The sequence below is a fragment of the Pteropus alecto genome, unplaced genomic scaffold (genome assembly GCF_000325575.1).
Source record: "Pteropus alecto unplaced genomic scaffold, ASM32557v1 scaffold76, whole genome shotgun sequence".
Classification (NCBI taxonomy): domain Eukaryota; kingdom Metazoa; phylum Chordata; class Mammalia; order Chiroptera; family Pteropodidae; genus Pteropus; species Pteropus alecto.
Genome location: NW_006443138.1, coordinates 23,297,360 through 23,315,735, shown reverse-complemented (window position 1 = coordinate 23,315,735; position 18,376 = coordinate 23,297,360). Strand labels below are relative to the sequence as shown.

Here is an 18,376-nt window from a genome sequence, read left to right as displayed (position 1 = left end):
ATTAAAATTTAATAAAAATAAGAAGTATTGTGATCAAGTAATCCCTTTCCACTAAAACATACAATAAATGGTAGGAAAATAAACAGAAAGTTTTTAAAGCTTTCAAGTGACAAGGAAATGCAAAGTAAAGCAATGAACTACTACAACATAATGTACTAATTTGACAAACTTTGGAAACAGATTATATCTAAATTTATGAGGCCTCAACAAATTTTATTTTCTTTCACTGCTGGTGATAGTATAAATTGGTGCCACTCTTTTGTAGTAGAATCCATGACAATAGTCAATGAAGACGGACTTATAATTTGAAAAACTGATTGAGGAATGGATGCCTTTTTAGGTATCTTGGGTCGCTCTAGTAATCCAATCTTTATGAAATTACATATTGTTTAATATGTTACATATATTTTATAACATTCCTCTCCCTTTAATTTCTGAGGTTCAGATACTCATACATTTCTTAAAGGAGTCACATCTACTTAATCTTTCTGATTTCTTGATACTTAGCAGATTTCTCTGCTAGTCCCGTGGTAGAATAAATAGATTATGCACTAGTTTTATATATATATATATGGAAGGTTTTAAGAAATGTTTTTGTTCACTGTCTATAGGCATTGATTCTTGTCAACAACAAAATTAGCAAAATCAGTCCCGGAGCGTTTACACCTTTGGAGAAATTGGAACGACTTTATCTGTCCAAGAATCAGCTGAAGGAATTACCAGAAAAAATGCCCAAAACTCTTCAGGAGCTGCGTGTCCATGAGAATGAGATCACCAAAGTGAGAAAATCTGTGTTCAATGGACTAAACCAGATGATCGTCATAGGTACAGATATTCTTATAACTCTAAGACCAAGATTCACACTTCACCTTAAGAGATTTCAAGTAAGCTTTAGCTGCAGGAAGGTGAATTAGTTAGAACTTACATGCCTTAAGCCCATAGGAAGGGCAGGAACAGGGCCAGGAGAAATGGGATTTGGAAATTGTGACTTACAACGTTTTTATTCCTTGTCCTTGGGGATCTGAGAATGTAGAGATAACTCAACAGCTGAAGTTAGACTACAACATGCCCAAGATGAAAGATCAAACTAAGTAATGCTTGACTGGAAATATTTAGGGATAATTTTCTCTTGTGTAGATTTGTTTTATTCTGAAAGTCTATAAATTATTTGCTTTAAAAATGTGTGTTCTAATGTTTTACTCTCTGTGTCATAAAAAATGGTAATTTTTAATTGGCTTACAAAATGCTAGGTTGAAATTATTTAAAAACACTTTAATGTATTTTAGGAAAGTAATAGCCCCACAATAAGTGTGATTTATAAACACTTGCTTTTGTTGATTTCTGGGCAAAGCTGTGTATGTACTTTAAATAATTGTGTTATTATTTTTGCTATAATACTCTTTACTAAATGTTTTTGGGGTTTTTTTTGTTGTTGTTATTTAATGTTTGTTTTAATAAGGAATGTTTTTACCCCATTTGCCTATCCCTTTGTGAAGCATGTCTTTTAATTTCTTTTGTTTTTCATTCAAGTTATTATTAAAGCAAATTTCTGTTAAATTTCTTGTTGAAACAGACACTACTCTGACCTGCAATATCTTAAAACTGTCCTCTAAAAGTTCTGTACTTACTGTATTTGTAGAACTGGGCACCAACCCTCTGAAGAACTCAGGAATTGATAATGGAGCCTTCCAAGGAATGAAGAAACTCTCCTACATCCGCATTGCTGACACTGATATAACTTCCATCCCTCAAGGTAATAGAAAATTCTTCAAAGCAATTTAAAAATCTAATTCCAAAAGCTTTGACACTTAAAAAACTATTTTAGAAATTTGACTGGTCACTCAAGTGGCCAACTAAATTTCTAGTAAATTCTCTGTCTCTAGAAGTATTTCTATTGAGTCTGGGAGGCCCCTGGGCCGGTCAGCTCACTGTGCAGATGGCTAGGCTCTTTTACCTATACAGTCTCTTCTAAGATGTAACTTACTACTCAATGATTTTATATTATAGAATAGTGATTCCACAAAGGAATAAGTCAGTTATTATTTTAAAAATAGAGTGCATTAGCAGTACTTTGTAAAAAAAAAAGGAGGAGGAGGAGAAGAAGGAGAAAGGAAAGGGGAAGGAAAAGAGGAAAGAGAAGAGGAACGGAAAAGGGAAGAAGAAGCAGGAGGAATAGAAGGAGGAAGAGAAGTAGAAGAGGGGAAGGGGAAGAGGGAGGAAAAGAAGGAGGAGGAGGAGGAAGAAGAGAAGAAGACAGAGAGAGACACATGGAAATACCTCTGAAATTGAGCAAATTTTTGCTTTGAGTCTCTAATCCCTCAGTGAATTTCTTTCCATCCTAGGACATTTCGATATTACTCTGAATGAGAGGATCCACAGTGGCACTTATTTAATACAGGCAGTTGTGTGTTGTAAAGAGTGGATTTTGGAGTCCATTTGCTTGAGTTCAAAAGGTTACTAATTGCCTCTAGGACTTTGTACAAGTTATTCAAAATCTGTGCCTCATTTTCTTTATTTGTGAGGTGGGTAATATTAACGTCCACCTTGTTGGGTTGTTTTAAAATTAAATAAATAACTAGAGAAATATCTGATATGTAGATAGGTAGTGGATATGTATTATTTTTTGCACACTCATTTTGCTTGGGCAAAATACTAAACATGGGAGATGAGGCAGTTAATAGGATATACTTATATTACCTGAGTTCAAGGAGCGTATTGCCTAGAGCAATTATCACACAGACATGGAAATAAGTTCATTGTGTTAAGTAAGGGCTACTCAGGGTGAGCACATAAGCCAATTTTTGTGAATCAGAAAAGGCATCAAATAACCAAAATTAAATTCCTCTAATTTTCACATTTTCCCTGCCTTAGATTCTCAATTTCACAAACCCACTCTATACTCTCAAATTTCCCTCTCAATCTGGTCCTTTTCAACTTAGATATCTTGTTCTTAGACTAGATACAAAATGTAGTTACTTGCCTATAGAAAACAATTACCTTTTATTACACTTCCACAGAAAGTTGAACTCTAGAATGCATATTCCATAAAATGGTTTCTTACCACCCCTTGCCCTCTCCACAGTCTTTTTGCTATAGAGAATAAATGTTTCTGACCCATAATAGCAACTACTGATGAATAGATAGATATACATAGATAGAGGGAAATTGATATATAGTTCATAAAGCATTTTCATGTCGAGTCTCTGACTTGTTCATGTAGCAAATAATCTTTTTATCCCTAGTGCAGGGATTATATGTATTTAATATAGTTTTATTTATATTTGATATATTGTATGATATATTTATATATACATAAAGTTTTATATATATGCCTATCATATATATACGTATATATATCTTGCTTAAAGCCTTAGAGCTGTAGATGGTGAAGTAAAGTAGCTGGGATTTAAAGTCCAGGTCTTTTCCACTACTTCATACTGCCAGATGACTTGCATTAAGCACAATCTTTGATTTTGCTGTTCTTGATGCATCTTTCTAAATATCCCACAAAAACACATTTCATCACTTAAAGATCTGTTTTTTCTTGATTTTCTGATAATGTTTCCCTATTCTAGGTGCTCTTTTCTCATCATCTCTAGCTTGCCTTTATTTACTAAATACTTAATAATGTTAAAATTATAGTGATTAAATTTTATTCAGCATTTGTGCCAAATGTTTTTCATGGGTTTGTTATATAAACCTCAAAATAATCTTCTGTAAGTACTGTCACACTTGTTTCATAAATGAGGAAAATGAGTATTAAAGAGATGAAGCAAATCGTGATCAAAGTTTTGGAGCTAGGAAGTGGCCGAGCCGGGATTGTGCTGGGCTGACATCAGAGCTCCTGTGTTTGACTATCTTACTCTGCTGCCATATTAAGTTCTTCCCCCTATGCATACTTATGCCTATCTAATATATGGGTCTACCTTTCTGAGGCTGGGGCCCTTCTACCTGTACATCACCAACTTTTGGGGAGTCTTAAATTTCTCATATTGTCTTCCATGACTGATAGAAACAGAAAGGCAATGGAATAAAATTGAAAGATTATAAATTCACTCGAGTTAGACCAACCAGAGTGAGAGGTCTTACTCAGTCATTTAGTTGCTCTGTGACTTTAGGCTAATTATTCCACATTTCTAAAACCTCAGTTTTGCTATTTATTAAATGGAGCTGTTACTGACATCTATCTTCTAAAATATTTGTGAGGATTAATAGATATGAGTAAGACTTATAATACACACATAATATTTGGCTCAAAGTAAGCTGTCAATATATTTTATCTTAAAATGGAAAAGGAAAAGAGAACAACAACAAAAATAACTATAGTATAGGTTCTTTGTCTAAATGCTACAATGGCAAAGGCTAATAATGATCTTTATAAATTTGCCTCTCTCTATACTATGTGAAGTTTTCTTCCACAGTCAAACTTCTTCCTGGCTATAACTTTCTTTTTGGGAAACTGATGTCCCAAAAAAGGAGACATTTAGAAACTAGATAAGAATGATAGATATAAGAATAATTACTGTTCTAGAGACACTAGAACATTTTTAAAATATCTTTTCATGGTGGTAGAAAAGAAAGGATGTGCCTTCATTACTTTGTTACATACTCACTTGCTTTACTTATAGGAGTATTGTAAAAATCCACATGTATTTATTCTAAGGTGACACAAGTAGTTGAAATCTCTTATTCCAGGAGTGACTGTGATTTTTTGATATTCATTCACGATAATAATGCAATTGTGTTTTCATTTCCTTCAGTTAAGAACATGCTATTTTAATGCCCTTTGGCCATCTAGGAACATATTATATTCCCTAGATAACTTACAAAATTTATAACTTTGAATCTCTGTTCCCTCATCTATGAAATGGGATTAATAAAAAATAATTTAAATAAAAAAATTAAATGAGCTAAGCTAGGAAAAATGTCAATCTCAGTGTCTGGCACATATCAGGTATTCAGTAACTAGAATTCCTTTCCTTAGCATCTCTCACACAAAACATACTATCATAGAGAAACTAATAGTTATTTTCAAATCAAATATGAACTAAACTTTTGCATTAAACAGACAATTTTGACAAAATTCAGCAAGATGCAGTGAAAACTTCAGACCAAACATAACCTATAATTTTCAATTTTGTTCTTTATGGACAAATAGCCAACACTCTCTGCTAAGCAGATGTTAAGTTCTCCATATAACCAATTTGCAGGTTTTTTGTATTTGTTGCTATAAGTAGAACAATATGCTGTTTAAAAAGTTGTATATGAACATAATACCTCCTCAGCTGGCAGAAGGAAATGAAAATAAAATATTTAAACTTTTATATTTATACTACCAAATTTTTAGAAATCATAGCCATTCAAGAAGTATTATCCAGAGGTTTAGTGGATACTTTGGATCTAAAATTATTTCCCCAGGTGCTCTACATATGGCAGGTCATTTGGTTATAGTCCTCTGTACTCCTCTTGTATAAAGAAACAGTCTTGATTTTAAAATTTCCAAGAAAGCTTTAGCTCTTTCTACTACCCATGTTACAGAGGCATTTAATGTTTTTATGAAAAATTTGATTAAGACTAAGGCCTGCACATTATATCAGTGTTAGTTATTAACGATGCTCATTAACGAAATACCTGATAAAGTCTGTATATAAGTTTAACTGATACAGAATCTCTTTATTGTAGTTCAAATGCTCATCTCTTCATTTTAAAGTTATTATCTTTTATCAATGGCAATATTAGTGCATAAACAAACATGTAAGAAACTAATGAAATTCAGGATTTCACTTCAGTTCTACAATTGTATCCTAACAATTCCTAGGAGCAAAGTCTACTATGTGATAAACACAATCATGTATTTGTTAAAATCAATCTAGGAGAAAAGTAGAAAGAGCTTATACTACTCCCAAGAGCATATATTATTATAGAAGGGATGAAGGAAAATGATGAAGAGCAAAACTGATAAAAATGATGAAAAGCAAATCCTTCGAAACTGTATGTCTTTTAAAAAATCCACGGCATATGTCCTCATTACATCTTTCTACATTCTGTAATTATGTTTACCTGCTAATTCAACATTTTGTATTTCCATATTCCAGGTCTTCCTCCTTCCCTTACTGAATTACATCTTGATGGCAACAAAATCACCAAAGTTGATGCAGCTAGCCTGAAAGGACTGAATAATTTGGCTAAGTAATAAAAATTTTTTATGTTATCTTATCAGTAAAATGGCTAGGTGTATCAGTGCCCACTTGCTCAGAATTTGAAACATGATTGATTTTTGACAGCACCACCTTTTTATCATTGTTTATCATCAGTTTTTGCAATTATTTCATTAAAACTAATGAAATGATATATTTACTATAACCACCAAAATCAACCTATTTTATGAATACTATACTGTTTTTAGATTAATTAAAGTATATCTTATTAAAAGAGCTCGATTTAATCAGTATATTCATTCAATATGTTCTAACTTAGTTGCATTAAACAGGAGTTTAAGTAAATTACAACACAGTGTCCAGAATTTAAAAATACATTAAAATAAAAGTGACCAGGATATGGGAATATTGGACATCCCACACCACACTGTAGAGTTAGAACAGTCATGATGAAATTCTCTAACTCCTATTCTCTTAAGAATTCAAAATTCTCTGGCCATTTAATGTAGTCTAAAAAAAGAATTCTGGTCCTTCCTAACTTTTTTTCCTTATAGATGATTATTATTGCCTGTCTTGCTTTCTAACCTAACTTTAATCTTCCTATATTTGCAATCTGGTTAAGTAATAAAAAGACAGTTTCAGCAAATTTTTTTAGTTGTCTTCAGGGAACACTCTCTTCCTGATCCACATGTATTACTGTATGTTCTTACAGAGAAGCATGGTTTTATGCCCATTTGTCTCACCCTTCTTTTTGTATATAAATTTCATGGTAGATAGATAAATATAAAGTATTGCATTTATCTTTGAGAAATACCTAAGGCCAGATGGATATATAAGACAATTTTTTCCCATTTCTATGGATATTCCCTCAATAATCCTGTGGATGGTGAAGGCCGAAGATGAGCACATGCATATGACCATAGTATATTACCCTGGAATATCTCAAATCCTTTATCTAAAGCTATTTTAATTACAACTTCTAATGTAGAAAATATTTTTCAAAATAGTGTTATGCATCACCCATCTTTCTTTGTTGATTATGTTCCTCTAGGTACAGAAAAATGTAGGAAGATAAATTGCACTCATTATTCCAGAGACTGTCTTTAGGACAGCTGTTATTATTGGATTATTAGTAGGAGTAGTAGTAGGGATAAAGATTAACGATAGTCTAATGTTCTAAATACAGTAAACCATTCATAATATTTGTGCTTTTCTAGAAAAAAAAAGTTTATTCTGTACTGAAAATGACATGAATATTTTGAGAGTCTGCCCTTTAATATTAATGTCATATGCTTTGTATAAAATAAAAGCATAAAGAGCTAATAAACTGAAAAGGTCAATAGAAATGAGGATGTCTGTTTAAATAGATTTAAATTTCATTCACTAAATTAGATCAGATTGCCTCATTGGGCAAGCAAACTTTCCTAACTCTTGAATTTATCAAATATATTTCTTTATGCAATCAAATCCAGAAAAATCTGTTTATTAAACTACCAAATCCTAGTGTTTTTGCTCTTCACTGATGTTGAAATGTAGGAAGTATTTAAATGCCAAAAATCAAAACTGTGAAAGGAAGAAAAAAGCAGCCACTGATCTCAGAATATTGTTGCTTGGCGGATATTCCAATTAGTTGTTAGGAACAAGTAGGGGAGAAAATAGTGTATGTCCCTTTGGAAAAATATAAAATGAATTTCAGGCAAACTTCTCTTTTATTATTAAACATATATAATAATTTCCCTTACTAGGTGAAATATTTTTTGATGGAGAGAATTATGTTTTTGTTGAGCCATGTGTCATCTGCTGTCACAAGCCTAGCATAATACATAGTAGGTTCTCAAAATGTGTGATTGAATATATAAATAAATTATTTAAAATTTGAAGTTTCCTTAAATAAATTATTAGGAATATTATAGTCTAAGAAGTGTGTTAGCCCAAACTGGACAAGGGACTTGGAGTGTCATAAGAAACAGAAGACATGATTCTGAAATAAAAGAAGGAGAGGTCAGAAATGAGATGAATGCCTAAGACTGAGGGAGAACCCAAATATTCTGAGCCAAGATGCCAGGTTAAGAATCAATAGCTAAGATAAACCAATTATGCTGTTAATAACCAAAATCAATACACTTTAATCTCAATTATTTAAAATTCTAAATCATGATTAAAATTGGGAGACTTTAAATTACCTAAGCCAACCTCTAAATCCCCAAAGGGTTCAAAGATCAGAACTAGCTAAAAGCAAGCAGAAATGATCCTATAAAAAGTACCCAAGACCCTTCCACTGCATTTGAAGAAACCCAATTGATTCTTTCTCTTTCTCTCACCTGGAGATTTCTGGCTGTCTTCCAATACTTTGTTGCCTCATCCCTGGTATTCCTTCTCTGCGCTTTTGGATTGACACCACGCTGGTTTGGACAGATTCATCACTAGAATGTTAAATACACCATTCTCTCTAAGCCTACTTCAGATTTTAAATCTCATTTATTATGAGAGGACATCAAAGCTGCAGAACTCTCACTTGTTATACATTTAGTTAAAAAAAAAAAAAACAACCTCAAACCTTGAGTGGCATTATATGAAAAATAAAAAAAGGAACCAAGAAACAGAAATCTAGGTCAGAGATCAGGATAAGAAACCAGGACAGTTGGCACCAAATTCTGACAGTAACAGATGGTCATTGATGAACTTTTGCAAACTAATGCAAAATGCTAATTATGTTAATCTTTCTGGAAGGTAAGTGTATTGACTCATCAGAACCTTGTACCTTTAATTTCCAACAAATTTACGTAATAAATATTCACTTCCTTGATTTCTAAAGTGACCAAAATAAAATAGCGTTCCTTTTATTTTTCTCCCTTCAATTCACTACATTCATTATACTTAGAAATGAATTTAACAATTATTGATAGATCATACCAAACTCTGTGTTAGTACTAGGTGTACCACAAGACAGTCACTCTTCTCAAGGAAAAACACACAAGTACACAGTCCTTTGATTTAAAAAAAAGGGTGACAAAGGATGCTACGTGAGCATTTACTAAGGAGACCTTTCCAGTCTGGTACTGTTAGAGGAGTTTTAAAGAGGGTAACTCTAAACTGAAATCTTAAGAACAAATGGGCTTTATTCAAGCTCAGAATGTTTAGATAAAGCACTGTAGGCAGAAGGAAGTGTTAAGTGCAAAAACAAAAAATGTCCTTTTCTATTGACTTGGTTTATCACACAATGCCTGTAGAAGGCACCCATGTGCGGTACACACATTCATTTCTGTTTTCTTTTGCAGGTTGGGACTGAGTTTCAACAGCATCTCTTCTGTTGACAATGGCTCTCTAGCCAATACTCCTCATCTGAGGGAACTTCACTTGAATAACAACAAGCTTCTTAAAGTGCCTGGTGGGCTGGCAGAACATAAGTACATCCAGGTAATACAATGCCACTAACTGGTGTAATATCTAGGGAGGAAAACTTTCCTACTGGGATACTAGGAGGTAGGAAGCTCTGCTTAGAAATCTTTTTGCAGAGAGATATTTTAATATCTCCTCATAAAGTCATTCTGGTTTTATAAAAAATATAGATTTAAATTAATTTTTTTTTAAATTAAGACTATTGTCCTGAACTTTCTATAATGCTTTCTTCCAGAATATAATACTCTATATGATGCAGGATAGTTTCAAGTCACATATCAGTACTGTGACTTGCATACTGGTTGGAAAGATGATAGAATTTGTGATGGGTAGGTATGAAAGAAAATAGTAGCTTTAACCTTAGGCATCAACAGATGTCATGTAGGTCAAAACAAGAATGTTTATCTAGCAGTGTGACCAAAGTAACTTTATATAAATTATAAAGTTAAGTGCCTTCAAAAGAATAAGAAGATACGGTTCAGTGGTTCACTGTGGGAATAGAGCTTTGCAGTGTGTAAATCTATAAATTAATGGCATGATTATTATTTTAAATAATGATAATAATTTCATATATAATAATCGACTTCCATTGTTACTTTGAGGAACTAAAACAAACATGTTATTCAAATTATATAATTTTTAAAAAATTCAATAAGGTGGTTATTTATATATTTTACATATTTGCTTATTTTATCTAATTTTTCAGTTATTTTAAAGATCATGTATAATTTTTTTTGCAGAAATTTACATAGGTACTTAGTGCAATCATGGTGATTCAAAAACCCTACCTGATACTGACACGTATCTCAATTTTGTTGTTTGGGATTTAAGATAGATTGATCTTTTGCTCTGCTCTCAACAATATCAGTTGTGACAAAAACTCCAAATTAAATTGATATATCACAATTTACTTTAGCTAGATTTCAATAAAGTGTCTGAATTATAGGTATGAAGATTAAACTTTAAGATATTTTATTTCATGCTGATTCTTTTTTCAGTGGATATTTGGTGATGATAGAGTAGTGCGTTAGCAGAGTTTGAAATCACAAGTAGAATCAGGATGTTTGGAAGATCTAATAAGAATAGTTAAGGTTGTTACTATTCAGATTTTAGTCGTTGATGGGTTTTTTGTTGTTTTTTAGTTCTTGTTTTTGATTTTGTTTTATTTTTCTTATTAAATCTCAGAATAATCATTTTTATCTTCTTGACAGCTGTTTTTTAAATGTTAGTCTGGACACATTATTGAGTTCATAAAATCAGTTTAATGGGTTCATTTTTGAAATGGGAATGGATGGGTTAGAATAGAATAAGTTGAGTTTAAAATAAAATATTACTGTAATAGTAAGTTTAAAAATAGTTGTATATACTAAACTTCTAAATATAATGTTTTGTATTGTGAGTCACAGATAAAAAAATATAAAACATGCTATTTTGAAGTCTTTGTTGAGTATAAGCAAATCTCATGAGCATTCACACAGGACTCCACATTCAGAAGGGCCTTGCTCTTGGTTTTCCACATCTAATTGTCTACACACATGTTCATTTCACCTCCCTTCATATAGGCACCTAAGGGTTTCACCTACTCTACTTCATTTGTTATAAGTATATATTTCCATTATTTTTAGCAAAATTATCTAGTTGTTCAACATCACCACAATCTAGTTTTAGAACATTTTTATTACTCTCAAAATATCCCTCTTATTGATTTTCAGTCAGTTGTCAATCCCATTCCCAGCCACAGGGAATCATTTATCTTCTATCTGTCGCTATGGATTTGCCTTTTCTGGACATTTCATACAGAAAAAATCATACAATGTTTGGCTTTTGTGTCTGGCTTCTTTCACTTATTGAAATGATTTTAGGTAATCCACATCAAGACATGTATCAAATGTTCATTCATGTTTATTGATAAATAACATTTCATTGCATGATTATACCACTTTTGGTTTGTTAGTACTACCTCTTTTGATTATGTTTTGAAATTGAAAGTCTTCTAACTGTTGTTATTTTTTAAAATTGTTTTGGCTATTATTGTTCCTTTTGCAAATCCATATAATTTTAGAATCAGTTAGAATAGCCTGATAGATCTTTGATAGAGATTGTGTTGAATCTATAGATCAATTAGGGGAAAATTTTCATCTTAACATTGAGTTGCCCAATTAACAAACATGTAATATTTCTCTATTTTATTGTTATTGCGGCAATGTTTTGTCATTTTTAAGGTACAAATGTTATAATTCTTTTATTTTGTTCTATTTTTTAAAATGTTTTTTCATGCTATTGTGAACAAATTATTGCCTCAATTTTATTTTCGAATTGTTGCTATAATATAGAAATTCAATTAATTTTTGTACCTCATTCTTCTATCTTAATACTGTGCTGAAATTCTTTTTAATTGCAGTTGGTTTTTGTACATTTCTTTGGATATTTTTTATCTATATTTATATAAGATATCTGACTGTAGTTTTCTTGTGATGATTAGAAAATTATATTTTCTTCTCTCACCTTCAATATTAGCCATAAACTCTCACCTAACACTCTCCCCTTTTTTGCTAATCTCTGTTAGGAAATAGAGAATGATACATGACAATAAAAACATTTTCAGAGTTTGAGAACCATAAAAGAAAAAATACTCACAGTTATTGTTTTGATTTTAATATTCCTTGTTTCTGTTCCTATATAACATCTATTGTTCTCCTTCTAAACCCTTTCAAACAAGGCCGCACGCTAGCATACAAGTGTGAGGGTTCTGGTAGGTGGAACTATATTTTGAGTAAATTATTTTAAGAGAGCACTTTATAGATTTTATAGCTTGCTTTATAAATTGTTGCTTTGGCATTATGTTTTAGCCTTAGCTGTAAGGTTGTGTGATCAAGTCATTTCTTTCTCTTTAGAATTTACATCTACATAATAAAAGTAAAAAAACAAAAAAACAAAATTAAAGCCCTTTTTGTAAGTCTGATAGTTTCCCTAAGGAAATCTATGAACGAATTACCATTATAAACATAATCATAAAATATATTTCAGGAAAAAATTCTAATGAACTATAGCATTATATTTATGGAGTAGAATTTGTAACATAGAATAAATTTTTATTAAAACTTCTTAGGTTTATTTATTTCAACATTGACACTCAAATATTTTCTAGAAATTGTGATACTTCATTTTGATTTTAATGTTGTATGCCTTTTTTTCTTTACTATATATTACTTCCTCATTTTATATAATTTCATTAAAGGTCTATCAAAAGTTATTAGTTTTCTTTTTCCTGGAAACATAATATTTCATGTAGATACAATTTATGAATTAACTATGATTCATTCATTTATTTATTCAACATATATTTATTGAACACCTACTCTATTCTAGTGGACATTGGAGATACAGTCATGACCAAAGCTAGAATAGGTGTCTCTCCTCATGGAGCTTTTATTCTAGAGGAGGAAAACAGGCAAAAAACAAATAAATATATAATATGATATATAGTGATAATTGCTATAAAGAAAGATAAAGAAGTATAATTGAGATGAAAGATGGCAGAATGGCACAGTCAAGGAAGACTTCTCTGGTAAGGAAAAATTAATTTTATGAGGCAGTAAACCTAGCAAGACATCTTGGAGAAGATTATTCCAGGTGGAAGAAACAATGTGTGCCAACTTGAGGAGGAACTATGCTTTCTTTGTATATTAGAGAAGCAAGTAGGCCAGAGGGATTAGATTGAACAGTGAGGAAAGATGAGGTCAGAGCAGAAGGATGTAAATCATGCAGGATTTAGAAGCCAGTGTGAATATTTTGAATTTTATTCTACATGGCCTGGGAAGCCACTGAAGTGCTAAGGCAAAGAAAAAATAACTTGACTTACTTTGAAAAATAATCGCTTTATGGAGAAAGAAAGAAAGAAGGAGAGACAGAGAAAGATAGACAGACAGACAGACAGCAGAAAGGAATAGATTTTAGGAAGGCAAAGGGGAAGCAGGAAATACAATCAGTGCAACTTCAATAGTCCAGAAGAAGATAATGTTGGCTTTTGGAAAAGAATTCAAGAGTAAAAATGGGGAGAACTGGATTAAATGTACATTTTGAAGGTTGAGCTGGCAGGATTTGTTGATAGTTGGTCAGAGAGTATAAGAGAAAGAAAGAATCAAAGATAATGCCAGTGTTTTTAGGTTGAACATCTGAAAAGATTGAGATGACATATACTGAGATAAGGAGACTAATGAAGGGAAAAGCAAGTTTAGGAAGGAAGAAGGAAATCGAAAGTTTGGTTTGAGAAGGTATTCAAACTGAAGGATGAATATACTGAAAAAAAAATAAAGTATATACATGAGGGGCCTTAATATAGTCAGAGGAAAATAATCTTTCTCCATTTTATTATGTTGCAGGTTGTCTACCTTCATAACAACAATATCTCTGCAGTTGGGTCTAACGACTTTTGCCCACCTGGATACAACACCAAAAAGGCTTCTTATTCCGGCGTAAGCCTGTTCAGCAACCCAGTCCAGTACTGGGAAATTCAGCCATCCACCTTCCGATGTGTCTATGTGCGCTCTGCCATTCAGCTCGGCAACTACAAGTAGCTCCCAAGAAAGCCCTCGTTTTTATAACCTGGCGAAATCTCGTTAATGTCGCTGTTAGGAAAAGAAAATGAAAATGAAAACTAGATACTGGAAACCTAACTGCAATGTGGATATTTTTCCCACATGACTTGTTATGCATAAAGCCAAATATGCAGTTTAAATAATTGCCTACAATAAAAAAAAATTGTTTTGCCTGCCATTTTCAGAATCCTTTTTTTGAAGCTTTCCATTGATGTTAACTAAGCTATTGCAGATATTCTTATTTCACTAAATGTAAAATTCGGAGTAAATATGTATGTTAACTATTTAGTAAAGCTTTCCTTTTTTAATTTTCAAAAGAAATCAAATTTAAAAAATATCGATCTTCTGTAACTCATAGAGTAAATAGTGCCTTTGACATAAAGTTAAACGTCAGACTCTAGCTCTGTATAATCCCCATTATTACTGGAAAAGCCTCATTTGAACATGTAAATTCAATACAGGCTATGTAAAGTTTTTGCTAATGTCATTATTTTGAAAAAAAATAATAATAAATTCACAAGTTCACATTTGAAATTACTATTGTATGCAAGTGTAATTGTAAATCTTCCCCAAACTTAATTCTCTGAAAATAGTAGACATTGTTTTCTTAAAATACATAAAACATTTTTTTCAAGTTCTTAGATATTTCTTCTAACCCATCTTTTAACATTCATTTATTGTAGCTTACATTTTCTATACTCAGTGTTAAGATGATGAAGCACAAAGCTGACTTTTTCTGATTCGTCTAGAAAATTGATATTTTCAGTTATTAAGATACTAAATCAATTTAAAAACTATCATGTGTATAATTAGGCTTCTTACATGAATATTTCTATAATTACTAGATGTATTAGAAATATTTATTGCATTCAGATTTGTTTTTCTGTAGAATTTAGAAACAACTATCAAAGCCTACCATTCAACAAGCCTGGAGAAAGGGCTGATTTACCAAGAGTAAATATTTATCGAAAAGAAAACCGAATCAAAATAGTCCAGCTATTAGGTAAGCCTTTAGCTGTAGTTTGATCAGAGTTTTAACTGAGTATCTTTGCAGTTCTTTCAGCTCTGCCTTCCTTCATTGAATTTTCAGGCTGGCTTCTCTTATGATTGCAAAATGAGAATCTCCCTCATTATTTACCCCATTCAGAACACAAAGGAATATTGGCACAATATTTCCAGGAAAAATCATGATATACTTTCTGATTATTATATACCAACTTCACAACCTTACAGAGTAATTGCGTGAATACTATTGTTATTCCCATTTTGTAGAAAAGTAAACTGAAGTTAGGAGAAATTAAATAAGTTTCCTACTGCCAAATACCTGGTAAATATCTGGCAATAGAGCTTTTTATTTTTATTTTTATTTTTTTGCACAAGGCAGGGTCTGATAGAAAATAGAGTTTACATTCAGAGAGTTCACATTAAGATAACTCAACAAAGGGACTACTATAAGGTGTGCACAGAGATTCCTGCATCAAATAAGGATGGTGAGGCATCCAGAAATTGGCAATGGTGGAGCCATGCCCACCCATATGGCTAAATGAACAGAGGAAGAAACTGAGTTTCTGGAACCAAGCGAGAAGAAAACTGTGGAGGATTTCTATGCCCAGGGAGCCATGTTTCTGAAGGAATACAACTTCTGCTAGAGGTGAGGTACTAATTCTTTTAATATCGATCCTCCTACTATTCAGATCTAAAGGGAAGACAACTACCAAGAAAGCCAGAGAGATAAAGGCTTCCCCTGGTTCAGGGTGGAGAAGAGAGGAAAATGGATCTGGCCAAGGCACTTGGAGAATAACTACGCTAGGCACTCTAATTATAATTGCAGGATTATTGAACAAATTCCACCAGCCTCAGATAAACATTACATTCACATCATATGTCATCCCAGGCACTTCTTCTGAAGCAAAATTATTTTAGACTTTTTTTTGCATTGATCGGAGGTGCTAATAAATAAAAATATATATTTGTTGAAACTTCGTCAAATGATTAAATGAATCTGATTTTCCATTATTAAACACTAGGCTATTTTTATAATGCTTTGATTAAAGTAGAGTTTATTTATTTAAACAAATATGGTTAGTGTTAAAAATCAAAGTGTAAACAGAAAACTTATATTGTCAATATTAAGGTCAGTCACTTATGTATTATATATAAATTTGGCAGAAAACAAAAAATAATATTTGGATAATTATGAGAATCATGAGACTCAAAATGTAGAGCTCTTGCAAAGAAAGTTATATTTTCCTTTATACCAGTTACTGCCTGAAATATGCAAAGCTTTGTATAAGTTGTTTATATGCTGGACTTTCATGAAGTGATCATGTTAGTGATATTTATTCATAGTCTTGTACCAGGCAATAACTGGAGGAGGCTATTAATTGATTTAGCTTACTCCATTCATTTATTTGTTCATTAATTCATTTATTCATTTAATAAACTAGAAAATTTATTGTAGACATGAGCTAACTCCTGGTAGAAAAATGAAAATGACAATGACAACAATAGATATTTGTTTCTGGAGTTTATTCAGTGCATAAAAATGGCCAGCTTCTGCACTAGGGTCTTTTAGACCATGTCCTTACTTTTCATGAAAGTCCCATAAGAATAAACTATTCTCATTTCACAGATGATGAAATCAAGAAAGATAGGAAATGCAGAGTCAGCATTGTAACCCTGAAGTGTGCTGATCCAGTTAGGGTTGCCCTTTGCTTTTGCAATAGTTTAAACAATTTACAGCATTGTCAAAACCAATGGTGGTAGTCTTAAACACTAAGAAGGGAATCTATTCATGATTCTTAGCAGTTTCTCTGCATTATTATTACTAGGTTCAGGTGTCATAAAGATAATAACTGTCTTTTATTGAATACTATGTCTTAATTGTGCACACAGTATCTCATTTAATTCTTACAATAGCCTTATAGGCCATGTATAGTTATTTAATACTTCTTTTACAAATGAGCAAATGAAGCCCCATAGAGATCAAGTAATTTGCCAAGGACACGCAGCTTGTAAGTAAGAAAGACAAACTTTTCATTACTTCAATGGGTTGCCTTCGGCTACTTTAGAAAAATAAAATCATTTGTGTCCAACAATGAAGAATCATTGAACATTCACAGTATCTTTCATCTTTGAAATATTGTACAGGGATAAGGCTATAAAATGATGGTTAACTCCACCAGTAGAAATTAATATTACATTTCAAAAATGATAAATTTGATCATAAAAAATTGAAAATATTCTACGACATTGTTCAATTTTGAAAATGGTCTATATCAACAGTCCAGTGTAGTAACCACTAGCAACATATGGCTATACAGCAGTAGAAATGTGATAAAACTAAAACATTGAATTTTAAATTTTAATTTTATTGAATTTAAAGTTAATGGCCATATGTAACTATTTGATATCATATTCTAAATACTCCCAATGAATTTAAATGTGACTTTCATCATAGAGAGTGAATTTCTATTCATGCAAAACTGTTTACTAGACCTTTTCTAGACACTGGGGATGGAAGAATGAATAAGATTCCATCCTTGACTTTAAGGTGATCATAGTTTAACAAAGGACACAATCACGTAAACAAATAATTGAAATACAAAAGAATAAATTTTATCATAAAAATACATGCAAGTTACAGCAGTGGCTCGGAGGAAGGATGATCAGTTCTGCCAAGGGTAGCAGAATAAGCACAGGGAAACATGGAATGACTTCACTGAGGAGGTAATGGTTGAGGTGGATTTTGATGAATGCATGAGTTCAACAATGAGAGTTAAGGGAAGGGGCTCTTCAAGGCAAAGGGTAATTTCAAAGACTAAAGGTTGTGCCTAGGAACATCTTCTCTGAAAGGCTGGTATAAAGAAAGGCTTACTCAGCTGCTTTATCTTCTTCTGAGGCAGAGATAGTTTACATTTACATTTGATATATACAGAGCTAAGGATAGCATTAGAGGAAATCATCTTTTTTTCCCTTTCCACAGTATTTCTGGGTCACAAAGTATCAATTTTCTAGAATGTTCAATAAGAGGGAGGAAATGTCTTTCTCTTTCTTCTCTCTTACACCTCCCAAAAGAACCCACACTCACGACTACGGCGAAAAGATAGTTTCTAGTGGAAGGTATTCAGGAATTTAAGGTTCATGCCATTACTTTTTTCCTAAGCTGGGCCTTGAATGCTGTACTCTCCTCTCTAGTCCTGTCTCCTCTATATTGTATCC

General features: G+C 32.2%; 1 protein-coding gene across 2 annotated transcripts in view; it reads left to right on the top strand.

The window, feature by feature from the left end:
• Positions 1-14,466, top strand: part of DCN (decorin) — a 36,412-nt gene extending 21,946 nt beyond the window's left edge. For both annotated transcript variants that reach the window (XM_006923823.3, XM_015598404.1), the window contains exons 4-8: positions 612-825; positions 1,640-1,753; positions 6,096-6,189; positions 9,437-9,575; positions 13,940-14,466. In XM_006923823.3, the coding sequence (XP_006923885.1) occupies positions 612-825; positions 1,640-1,753; positions 6,096-6,189; positions 9,437-9,575; positions 13,940-14,134 (756 nt within the window). In that variant the 3' untranslated portion in view covers positions 14,135-14,466. The remainder of the gene's footprint in view (positions 1-611; positions 826-1,639; positions 1,754-6,095; positions 6,190-9,436; positions 9,576-13,939) is intronic.
• The last annotated feature ends 3,910 nt before the right edge of the window (positions 14,467-18,376 follow it).